Raw genomic sequence first — 12961 nt, 5'->3', positions numbered from 1 at the left:
ACGACTGCATGTTCTCTTGTTTAGCTCTTCCAATGTTGTATCCATAATTATTGTCAAAATATGTGCCGAATTTGATTAAAGTTTGCACACAAGTTGCAGCAATGTTGGCATTTGATTTAGTTCCTAATTTTTTACTTTCTTAAGTCAGAACAAACGGAGATGCAAGTTGGTAACATCACAATATAAGAATAGATAATCTGTAATACATGGTTTGCAAAGCGTAGGTTCTGTGTATGAAGGTTTAACTTGCCAGATTTGTACTTGCAAGGTTTTGAGCACTGTTTGGTCCCTATTCTATTACATTTTGAGCTGAGAAATAATTGAGGTATGTTTAGTTTTGCTGCTTATGAAGTTTGAAGTGTAGCACATTGGTTTTTACTAATTTTCTCATAGATTAATAATTAGAGTAAGTTTAGTGTACATCCAGCTTGCTTTATTACCTATTCTGTAGTTGGCAGAATGTGTTTAGAATGGTATTCTTAATTTCTGCCTCAGTACAAAATGGTTCAAACAGATTTTATGGCCTTTTGTGGCGCCGCGGCCAGGGCGACTGACGCTGGAATCTGGGGATCAGGGTTCGATCCCCGGCTCCGGCGGCAGGTTATCCCAGCACCATGTGACTCTGGGCAATAGCTCGCTTAATCTTCCCGACGGCCCCCAGCGCCTAGAGACCCTTACGGGTGATTGTGCGCTTTACAAATGTGGATTATTTATTTATTTATTTATTTTAAATAAGCTTAGAGCACCTAGCCCCAGCGTACAATACCACTACTAAGCTCTTGCGATATTATAGGTTTCTCTTCTCTCATTAGTCTATCCTCTTCTGACATCTGTCCGGCTTGTGGTTTTCAATAAAGTCTAGATTAGGTCCTGATCTACCCAATTAGCGCATCTTGATTCTAAGTATCTATCTAGTGAAGATGCTGTAATGATCTAAGGCATGCCAGAGTTTGTGAACCCTAATTCAGACAATCCAAGTGTGAATACCGCAGTTTCACAAATTTGCTTCCCTTCTCCTGTAAATTCCATGTCAACTGTTCCATGGCCCAGCACCTACCACAACGTCCCTGTCCACTCCTGAGTTTTGGGGGATACTTTTCCAGCAGACAGAAATCGATTGTTAGCAGCTAGATATATATTCACCCGTATTATCCAATCACTTTTTGATGTTTCGTACTAAGTATATTGGCTTCAAGCTCAGAATTATAATGTCTGGATCTGATGGTTCAAGGCACCTCAGGGTTCCTTTTATACGGATTTGCATCAGCAGATGTGCAGTTCATCCCTATGCATGGCATCCTGCAGCCTCTCCAACATTTACCCATCACATTGCTATACATGTGTTTCAATTTGTTCAGGGTCAAATACTAGTGAAACCTAACTTTGTACATTGTTTCTCTATTCTGAATGCTCTGGATCAACTTGGGAATATCTTCACACAACATCTGGGGAGCATAATGCTTTTATCTAAAAATAAATCTTATTTAAGTATGCATACACACTCAACTGCTCCACTCACGTCCAACAGAAGGCAATATTTATTTGTTATCAAACCCTTTGTCGACACGAACATGGAGAAAAGTGTTTCCAATCATGTTGCCATCCCTGAGGGCTCCCCCCTGTTCTCTTGGGATAGTAACAATTGCCTTAATTAAAAATAGTGTAATCTCTCTGATTCATCTAGTGAGAATTTACACTTACCCTCAATGTTCTATGGTCTCTGCCCCTCTGCTTGCCAAACCGATATCCCTCCATCCCTGAAGTGAAGTCTGGGTTATAAAACAACAGTTTGTAGGGCAATGGGAAGGTAGTGAGACAGTATCCCTTTGTTGCTTCATCTCCAGTGTTCAGTCTCAATCTTGCCACATCTAAAATGTACATAATTTTAGGGCTAGACCTGGATCTAGATCTTCCACCAATGTGGCTCCAATATGAAATCAATGCTAGTCGCTTTTTCGTACTGACCATTTTAATACTATGCACAGCTGGGCTACATGATGATTGTGATCGTGGGGGTGTCGCGGGCCGGAAAATCAGGCAAGGAGGCCGGATATAGTGGGCTATAGTAGAGTTTTATTGGTACGAAAGTCAATAGACAGGATGACAAAGGCAGTCCGGTAAGACGGGTGGTTCTTCCTGGTCGACGATCTTCTATTGCCGGGTCTTGGGATGTTCTTCGTCTCCGTAGCTGGGGAGATACCTCGGAGGGCAATAAGAGAGAGAAGGGACCGTTAGACCGAACTTGGTATCAATCGTATGCTGACACCGACACCGGGACGTGTGGGGGAAGAAAAGAAGGACTAGTGAGGTAGGGTTCTATGGGGAGGAGGAACGTACGGAAGTCAGGGAAGTAGGTCAGAGAAAGTGTGTTAGGGTGACGGTGGCGGGAAGAGGGGTGTTTGCAAGGTGAAGTGCTTTACAGTAATCACAGTGCAGTTAACGTGCGACAAGTGCCTAAAGGTGAGAGGACTATACAATATATACACTGAACACCTAGCGTGCTCACGGGGAGGTTTACGCTACTCACCCGGTCCGCCGTAGCTCTCCAGTTGAGCTACGGCCGCTCTTCAGCCACCTCCTCAAGGGCTCCACCAGTCCTCCGACCACTCGTCTTCTTCGGCTTGCTCTTCCTCTCGCTCTCCGACACCAGTCTGAGTATCCTGCCACAATGCTCCGACGTCGTCCTCACAGTGGCGTTCGCTTTTCACTGGTGCTGTCGCTGCCTCGGAGGCGGGCCTTCCGGGTTCACGGTGACGTACTTCCGGTGCCTGAGGCCCGGTGATAGGTTCCTGGAACAGAGAGAGGGGCGGGGCACTGTGGGTCATGCTGTTCGCTCTGACACTGTTACGGACCCGAGGGGGTTGTCTAAAAGTGCGTGAGTGGGAAGTCCTTGACAACGGTAAGGTTTCAGGGGGGCACAGGCCAGGCGGGGTTGTACCAGGGACCGGGTCACAATGATATTTAAGAACATTTGGAAAGCCGAGTCCTTTGGAACTCGTGTGCCCTCAAAACTTTCCTAGATCCCCTTAGTTTCTTACCCTACCACATTTAAGGTGTCAATTGATGCTTGTAAGGAAGAGATCTCATCCAGAGGAAGTGCTACTGGGAGTACCTAAATAAATAAAGTAAGCATGGTAGCAGATTCATCTTTAGTGACTCCCACTCTCCTTAGTCATTATGTAAATAAGGGTAGATCGAACAGAGTTTTCGTAGACAGGAAGTGATGGCGCTCAAGCAGTATTTACGCCAACTATACGTGAAAAAAGAATTAAGTATGGTGCTGTCAGGAAGGGGAGACCCTAAAAACCCCTTAATCTGTGAAGGAGAACCAAGCACAATTACATATAGCAATAGTCCCGCGACTCATACAAGATAATACATCATGTAGACAAATGTTGAAAGCAAATTAAACCAATCCAACGTTGAGATCTTTGTTTTCTTTAATCGGTCATCAAACACAAAAAACACACAGCCAGGCGACACGTGTTTAGTCAGAGAAACCGTGTTCTCCGACTCTTCAGGGCTCTGTGGCTGAATCCAAAACTGTAATATCCCAAAGCCGGTGATAATTCCAACCCGGAAGGGTATGCTAAGTCTCGGCAGAACGAATATTCAATCAAGAGTAAAAATACAAGCTAATCAAAGTTACGGTCGGTTATGGCGCCAGTGCGGTGAATAGGGGAAAAACTTCAATAGGGCCCCCAGGAGTGTTTGGAAGATGCCAGGAAGCAGGCACCAATCGGAGCCAAAATATTAGGCAGCACGTACCCGTGCTTTACCGGGACTGATCCGGAAGCTATATTCCCTCTTTGTTTCACGTGATTATTTAAGTACATTAAACCCTGGTGCCTGAACCCTTCCTGCTCCCATGAAAACCCCTTCTCCCAACAAGCCAAATATCAATAATTCCGACTTTGTGCATTCCCAGAAGGTAGGGACCAGAAACAACCTAGCTGTGATAATGAATCATCCTCTGTGGCCAATTATACCTTCAAGATCTTTCCCAGCCTCAATACTGTTAACAATTTGTTACTTCAAAGCCCCCCAGCTGTACGCCGAAGTCCCAGCAAGCAACAGGCAACAGGGCTACCTATATCCAGCCATCCAGTGGATTCCTTCTCCTTGGTCCTCTGCTAAGGTTGTCCAAGGGCCATTGTTACTCTTAATGGTTTTCTTCCTAAAACCCCTGGGTCTTTTCCAGCGACCACTAGGTTTCTGCATTGAGGCTGAATTTTCTTGCCTTATGGCTGAGCATTCATCTTTTCTCATCTTGAGCTCCTGTTGTCCCTCTTCCAGGAATGTCTTTGAGTTTACTTGAAACCACAGAGAAAAAGGAAAAGGCCACTTGTATTGTATTTTGGAAGCTTTTCCATATAATGGTGATCCGTATCAGGGTTTTTCTTTTATTAAAAATACCCGGAGTTCTTGGTACAACACAGAATCCATTGTCCCTATAGGGTATCATTACGATTTTCTTGCCTCCTTGAGAATCCTGTCTTACAGAGGGAAGGAGCCAGGAATCACCAAGATATCTCTAGGTTCCAAGCGTACAGATGTTCCTCTTCTGCTTCCTGTTTCAGAAATTAGATATTCTCTTCTCTTGCTGGTACTCAGTCTCCTATTAGCTGCAGTCCTTGGCAAGCTCGGCGATTGCTGCAATTATTTCTGATTTCATTACTTGTAAGTAGGTTATAAATGTTTATGTCAATTTCTGTGGGGGTCCAGTAAAGTGCAAACACAAGGAGATGATGTATGGAGCACTGAAACTTTCCAGACACTCACCCCCAGTCACAGATCTTGGTTGAATCCATCATCGTTCTTTAGTTCACTTTGCCACCCCAGTTCAGACCCAGCCATATGCAAATAAGTCTTGATCCTGTGCCTCATGGGAACAGTCCAGCCCGAACTGCCAGGCCAGGTCCTCCCTGGACTGGAAACTAGCATCATGGGACCGGTTTCAGGGTAACACCCCTCATCAGCTAGGCTAGCTTGAATCCAGTGGCAAAGTAAGCAAGGGACCTACGTCTGGGCATACCCTGCCAACTTAGGGCAAAGAAAGCAAACACAAGGAGATAATGGACAGAGCGTTGAAACTTTTCAGACACTCACCCCTAGTCACAGATCTGAGTTGAATGCATCATTGTTCTTTAGCTCACTTCGCCACCCCAGTTCAGACCCAGCCATTTGCAAATCAGTCTTGACCCTGTGCCTCATGGGAACAGTCCAGCCCATTCTGCCAGGCCAGGTCCTCCAGTAAAGAGAACAGAAGATCCACTTTAGTTAGTGATTACAGGGTGTTTATTCTGTCTGGCCGCCATATCCCCTTTCAGAAAACTCCTCAGGTGCACCAGCCAAATTCCTGCTTGCACCTTCCCAGAAAGATTGTAAATCCCTCTATACTTTCAGTGTCTCTACCCTTTTCATCCGGGGCCTTACCACATATGGGTGGGTCTCTGGTACCCTAAATGGGTCTCAGCTTTAGAAGACAATATCAAGAGGTCAAGAGGTATTGGTGAGAGCACCCTATCTTCATGCTTCTTATTATTAAAATCCTGCAGCTTAGTGCCGCCTTCCATTACAATGTTTCCACATCAGATTACAATTTACAGCCCCCAGGTGAAATAAACAGCATATAACACTCAGAGTTGCACTTGCTCTTTTCCAGCATTTCGTGCTGCAGAGTGATCTCAGATCTGGGTGCTCCCCACTCCAAGTCATACATTCCTCCATGTGCACCACCTGGTATGCTCTCCTCTGACACCCAGGTGCTCTGCTGGGGTCATGGTGGTGCTTCAGGCACGTGCCAGCTTTACGGGTGGCGTTATTGAGTAGGCTAGCCCAGTCTTCTTTGGCTTCCCTTTTTATGTTCAATATGGGCTCCTTTGCACTGCCTTTTACTTCCGTGGTTTCTCTTTGAATGACCTGCATTTTATCTCTTCCTCCTTCTCATCTGGCTCATAAGATACTACAAGGTTTGCACCAGGCAATCCCGCCAGGACAGCAGGTTTATAGCATCATTGGAGCCCCATATATGGCCGGAATAGGAGGCCTTGATGCACACTTTTTCCCAAGGAGACCCAGCTAAGAGGAGCCGTCATCCTTTGTACACCTCATAACCTCTTCGATGCTCATGTCACAGTGGAGCTGTGCTCATGACGAGCTGGGCTGGTCATAACGGCTGCGCGCCGCCCACGTGCGATTGATTCCCACCTGTGCAGGAGAATTAATCAGTGGGCGTGGTTGTGACGAGCCCAGCTCGTAATGAGGACAGCTCCACTGTGGTGACTCATGACGAGCTGGGCTTGTGACGAGGACCGTGGCGCCGTGCTCCCGCCCCACACCGGTGGGGAATTACCCCCGCAGCGAGGGGTTAAGGGGTCTCCATCCTTCCCCTCTCAGCTAATGGCTCCAGTTCAATTCTCAACCCCGACCGAACTGTGCTCACCCTGCATCACAAAATTCTTCATCCTCAGTAGGTGCGTGGGGGTTCCCACTTGGCCACTTCAACTTCCACCGCAAGTGCCACCGGATACGTCAGGACCCAGAAGGTGACTATTGTGTCAAAGGAAATATTAGATCACCAACGTCGATTGCCTTTGAAGGCTCGGTGTTCTGAGGAACTGGCACCTCGGACCAGATATTCATCTGAAACTCTTCTAGTCCTTCCCTTTACTTTGGAGGACTCTGAAGTGGCTGCGGAGCAGGAGGGGTATTTACAAATACTTCACAGATTATATATGTTGATATAGATAGATATGGACGATGTGGACAAGTGTTTAGGGAATATGGCTCCTCCTATGCCCACTTATCTTTGGAAATAACTTGAGGGACAGTCAGAGTGCAGCTGATCTGCTTGAGTGAGTGGATTCTTGTTTATTGTGTATGGTACAGCAAGCACGATTAATAGCATCTCAGTGTTAGCCGCACTAGTGCTATAGGGTAAAGTTGCTCCCTGGTGACACCCGGATTTTGGCTCCTGCCCGTGAAAACTAAAGGACATCTCAAGAATGACAAAAGTATTGGACTTTGATCAGAACGACGCGAGACGTAAAGATACGAACACAGACAGGTTTGGATATGGAACTAACAGGTGACAGCAATAACAATAAAGAAGGTACATACCAGGCACTTTTGTGCGTAGAGCAAACAGGTATGTAGCAGGCAACAGCAATCAAATAAGGCCACATACAAGGAAATCATTAAAGAAAACAATCAAAGCAATCTCCTCTTCTCTAAGGGATTTAAATTACAGAGGCCTGAAGTTTTGAGAATTGGGCTGCCCTTACATTTTTTTTAGAAGGCTTCCATCACAAATCAGCATTAGAAGTACAACAGGTATCTAAGTAGGGAATTCAGGAATAGTGACAAGAACAGTTTAGGTTCATGGTAGCACACAGTGACGGCTGTGCTGGCAAAGACTAAAGTCTGAACTTTCATCAAAGAACAGTCATCAATGCTCAATCACAGGAGAACTAATGGGCCAAAATGATGAAAGAAACATTAACTGCATCACAGGTCCGACGTTTCTAGATTAAATAATTTTCAGATTATGTAGTGGAGCAAGGTGTTACCATGGGGTAATTTCGTTTTGTCCAGCGTTAATGCTGGCAAATGTTTTTTGGGGGAAAAAATGTATTGCAACACTATTGTTTGTTTGAGTACAGGCAGTATTTTCCCATTACTAGTATTTAAACCCAACTGTGTCAGGTAGGCTTCCAGACTAGTGTAAGATCCAGGAATATTCACCAATGGGCCCCCCACAATTGTATAGGATTAGAAGGTGTGTCACGTTCTTGCATTTCAATCCCACCACATCTTAGGGAAGATCTGTTTAGACTTTGGTGAGGTGGTGGAAACCAAAAAGCTTGTCTTGGCTTTAGCTCTTACTTTGTGCATCCTATGCATCACATAGATGTTTTTTTCAGATTGCTTTGATGGATTTTCCAATATACAATAGGAAAACATGCAAGCAACAAATGCAAATATATGTAATCCATTACTATGCATGTATTCTTTTTGTTATAGACATATACACGTTACTCATCAGATCTTGAATGTTTTCAGTTGTATCATGTCTAAGTACTGTACTATGGCTAATGTGTGTCTCATGAAGATAATGAACACAGATAATATTAGAGAAAGCAGGAAAAGAGAAAATAGAAAAAGAAGATAGAGTAAGAAAATAATAAAGGCAAGGAGATAGGAAAAGAACTAAACGAGACGAAGAGCAAAATCTACATCACATAGTTTTTCACGTCTTCATCTTTGTCTCTCCTTCTAGTGCTGACCAGTGGCAATCCCAAGGCAAGCCGCAAGAAGGCTCTCCAAGTCCTAAAAACCGTAGAAGGCTGGACTGAAGACGATGTGCCCAACAAGCAAGAAATCATTGGGAACCTCTACAGCTGCATTGGCAATGCCCAGATTGAGATGGGCGACATGGAGGCAGCCCTGGAAAGCCAGAAGAAAGACCTCATGATTTCAACTGAATAGTGAGTATTTCTCCATTGATTCTCTTGGATAAGAAACAACCATTAGAATTTGGTTGGATTAGATAGTGGAAATCAATGGATTAGGACAGAGGAAGATCTGCTCTTCGGCTCCACTTGTTGATGATGGTGTCATCAAGACGTCATATTGCACAAATTTGATCACTGCTCGATACTTACCTAAGCTGTGAGGGCAGGAGTTCTTCAATAATTAGAGATGGTAAGCCTAAAAAAAGCTAATTGCACTTCCTCTTTCCTCCATAACTTAAAATCAGTTTTACTAACACAATCTCATAATGTGAAGTATTCCTCATGTATAACATTTAAAAAAAAATGATCACACTGTAAGCTGTACATTTCATACTAAATGTCAATTTCTAGGTATGGCTAAGAAACAGCAGTTGGGCTATCGCACCTAGAGAGCCTTTTGTAATTAGTTTAAGGATAGTGCTGTCACCGAGTTAGTTGCAGTCAAAATTTACTTTTCTGTTGTTCAGATAGATCACACCTTGGTATAACGTCTGTATCTCCACCAGAAAAAGGGCATAGTTAAAGAAAATATTTTGCTGCAGGCCCATGTGGAAGATGCAGTGTATGTTTTGAGTGTTTTTCTTCCTTTCTTGGTTGTTTGTGTAACATTCACCAAAAGCATATCAACTCCTTTAAGAAAGCAGTTGGGTGTGTCTAGATACGCTGCACTAGGTTGTCCCACTCAGCTATTCCAATATGCCCATATCCATGAGTCTGTGGCCTGAACTTTTGTGTTTTTGTTTTCTTTTTTTTCTTTCTAACCAATTTTAATTTTTATAACATCAGCACAAGCAGTTATATTAGATCGATTATATAACATATGTATATGTACAGCGTCTCCATCACATCACTAGTGTGGACCATGACATTAAAACAATATCAGTAGGAGTTCCTGGTTCAGCTAGTTTAACTGGGATAATAAAAAACATACAAACCAACTATATCATGTGGTAATAGCACATTGATCTGCAATAATAATAGTGTCTATAACATGGTGCATCCTTTCCATTTCACATTGAAGGGTCACCAAGGAGTCCAGTAAGATATTCTAAGCATTCAAGCATGACTTTATAAGGCAGCATAACACTTGCTGATCATAAACTGGGAGTTCGTAGCACAGGCACAGTGAATATATAAATAGTAGTGACAGTACAACAGGGCATCCGGTGTGGAGGCGCAGGAGCCCAGAACAGATGAAAGTGCCAGAAGGGAACTCGTTAGAGAGACCGTCACTATACGTTTTGTAAATCAGCCAGTAGTGTTTCCCACTTAGCTGCAATTGGATATTTGTGCAATCCACAAGCCTCCTCTCGGCCGAGCGCCACCACCTCTTTAAGCATCGCCCTACACCAGTGCATTAGTTCTTGTGGTGGCTGTACCTTCCAGTGCATGGCAATGAGCCTGCGAGTGATCAGTAGTGCTAAATCATTGGATCTAGTGTTTGCCTTTGCACCCTTAGGGCATTTAAACAGACCCAGTAGGGCACCTTCTAAAGTGCATACATCTGAGCGACCAGTCACTTCCTCCAGCACTTCAGCCCCCCCTCACAGTGTTACCACCTTGGGCAGGTCCAGACCATGTGAAGTATATCAGCTCCCATTTGTGGACATCTGGGCAATTAAAGGAGGATCCAAATATGCAATGTACGCTAGCCGGGGTGAGATAGGCCCTATGGAGGTTATTAGGGTACGTGACTCTTTCTCCCACTCCTTCTGTGTTAACTCTCTGCCCACGTCTGCCTCCCAACAAACCTGGGTCGCGGCTAGTGGCTCCCATATGGTGTATGCCAGTGCGTGAACAAGCCACGTAATAAGTTTGTGACCACTACCCATTACGTATAGTGTATGTATTAGTGGGTTTTGGGCAGTTTCAGTGTCTATGATACCCCAGTGTCTCCCCAGTAGTGCCAGCAGTCTGCCATAGCTAGGAAGTGTCCCGCAGGAGGTCATACTCTTCTCATAACTGTTCATAGGACAGTAGGACACCATCTTGGAATAGTACCCCTAGGGTGCTCGCCCCCGCTGCCTCCCAGGCCTATACCCCTGCACTACCCAGCATGCTCCCAAAGGGCTCAAGAGAATTCAGTGGAACTTCAGGGGAGTAACAGGGCATACACGGCATGAGTCCAAGCTGCGGTGTAGACAGGTATACACAATCCGAAACAAACTATTCGCATGCGGCAGGACTCAGTAGGAAAGCGCGAGGGACTGTTTATCGTGCCTGGGAGATGTCAGGATTGCTCAGTTCCTCTGTAAAGTGACCTGCCAGCCAGCAGTCTGTGGCCTGTACTTAATCACCATCTCTACATTTGCTGTTATACTATAAATGCTGTGAATAATTTGAAACAAAATGTCATCACGAGCAAGCAGGGTGGCTCAGTAAATTAAGTAGTAGCCGCTGACATCTGAGGGATCTTCAGGTCATGAGTTTGAAACCTCACAAGGCCAAATCATCCCTACATCATAAACAAGCATTTGCAATGCAATAGGTCTCGCATTTGCAAGAGTTGGAGCTATTGGCATTGTAAATGACAATGCCTTTTATTCATTTGTTTTGAAAACCTGCAAGCTGTGCATAAACAAGCACTTTGTACTTATGAGAAGCAAGGCTGGCAGTCTCTTTTACTGCCAGCCTTGCTTCTTGTTTTCAGTCTGCTGTGCAGATTTGATTAGATAAAGTGCTGTCACCCAGTGCAAAAAAGCAGTGAAGGAAGTGAGCTGAGCCAGTGCTTAATTTGTAAAAGAATAAGTGATGTTCTCAGAAGCTCGCTGCTGGTGCTGCTGAATGTCAGGGTTGCCAATGTCAAGACTGTCTAGCCTTGATTCATTATGCTTGTTTCCGGTCCAGGGAGGAGCTGGCCTGGCAGTTCGGGCTGGACTGTTCCCATGAGGAGCAGGGTCAAGACTGATTTGCATGTGGCTGGATCCAAACTGGGGTGGCATGGTGAGCAAAACAGCAATGGATTTAACCTAGATCTCTTGACTGGGGGTGAGTGTTTGAAAAGTTTAATCGCTCCGTCCATCATCTTGTTGTGTTTGCTAGCCTTGATTTCTTTCCATGAAAACAAAGTCCTGCGCACTCAAAAAGAGTATAAACAACAATGTGACAATAAACAAGATTGAAAAGAAATTTTACTTCCGGGTCTCAGACGCCAGTACAGCGAGGGCGATTGTGCCAGAGAACTTCGTGCCACACGTACCCATGGGTTACGGACTTATTACTGGGTGACACTACATGGATACGTCCATACCAACTTGATTTTGAAGGTAGATGGATTAGCTGGCGCCTTGGATTGTTTTATATATAGCGGTAACCACTATATATCGCTCATACCAAAACAGGGGGTACCCTTCTGGGTTGGAAGTATCACCGGAACTGGGCCTAACTACTGAGGATTCAGCCATTGAGCCCTGAAGAGTTGTAGTTACTGTGTATGTACAGTCCTACAACGAAACACGTGTCGGCTGGCTGTATATTATCTTTGATCTGAAGACCTAATAAAAAGGAGAGATATATGAACCTCCAAGAAACCGACGTTGGATAAAATTTCTTTTTCAATCTTGTTTATTGTCACATTGTTGTTTATACTCTGTTTGAGTGCGCAGGACTTTGTTTTCATGTTTATAAGGGTGATTTGTTTCACACTTAAATTGAGGGGTTTTATGGGTCTCCCCTCCCTGCTGGCACCATTACTCTTGACAAATACTTATTACGTTAATTGTGCTTGAGCGCCTATACATCCCGTATACTTAAAACCCTACCTTTGGTATCATTGATTTCTTTCCATGTCTGTTTCATCCACCTTCCTGCACTCCCTACCCCGTTATCTCACTCTGGCACTTTCCTTTTTAGCCCCTCTTCTCTCTTTGTCATTGTTTTCTTTTATTTCTCATCCTTATTCTGCTTCTTCTGCATTTCTCACTATTGGTTTGGGGTCAAAGTCTGACGGTTAAAAGTAAGTTGTGGTCCCCAAATATGAATGCCGTTGGGCCCTACCTGCAACCACCAACTGTAATCAAGGACTGTATGTAAAGTTACAACTTGGCTGGTTAGAGGGTATTTTAATGTCCCTGCCATATAATTTCTTTTTTTAAATCACCTAAAGCCGGTATTTTTCCCTGTAGAAGGATATTTGAATGTCCCTGACGTTACCTAAAGCAGTATTTTTCTCTGCATAAGGGTATTTTAACGTCCCTGCTATGTAACATTTTAAATTAAAAGGGTGGAAGGGACACAGGCCACACGGGAAAAAACACATGCCAAACAACTAAACATTCTGAAAACTTAAATAAATGACAACAGCTTCTAAAATAAATCCACTTACTACCAGATTGGGTAACTTGACAGAACTTGGGTCAGTATATACAGAAACAGCATACATCCCAAAAAGTCCTTTGCAAGAGTGTTTTTTAAAACAGCTGGTTGGGGGGGGGGACACGCCACGG

At 44.3% G+C, this 12961-nt stretch overlaps 1 protein-coding gene across 1 annotated transcript in view; it reads left to right on the top strand.

Moving 5' to 3' along the window:
- ODAD4 (outer dynein arm docking complex subunit 4) overlaps positions 1-12961 on the top strand; it is a 159196-nt gene that overhangs the window by 75162 nt on the left and 71073 nt on the right. Inside the window, exon 7 of the mRNA XM_078641410.1 lies at positions 8282-8489. Coding sequence (XP_078497536.1) covers positions 8282-8489 — 208 coding nt within the window. The remainder of the gene's footprint in view (positions 1-8281; positions 8490-12961) is intronic.

Source organism: Lissotriton helveticus, chromosome 5_1 (assembly GCF_964261635.1).
Source record: "Lissotriton helveticus chromosome 5_1, aLisHel1.1, whole genome shotgun sequence".
NCBI lineage: Eukaryota > Metazoa > Chordata > Amphibia > Caudata > Salamandridae > Lissotriton > Lissotriton helveticus.
This window is presented reverse-complemented; position numbering and strand designations above follow the sequence as displayed.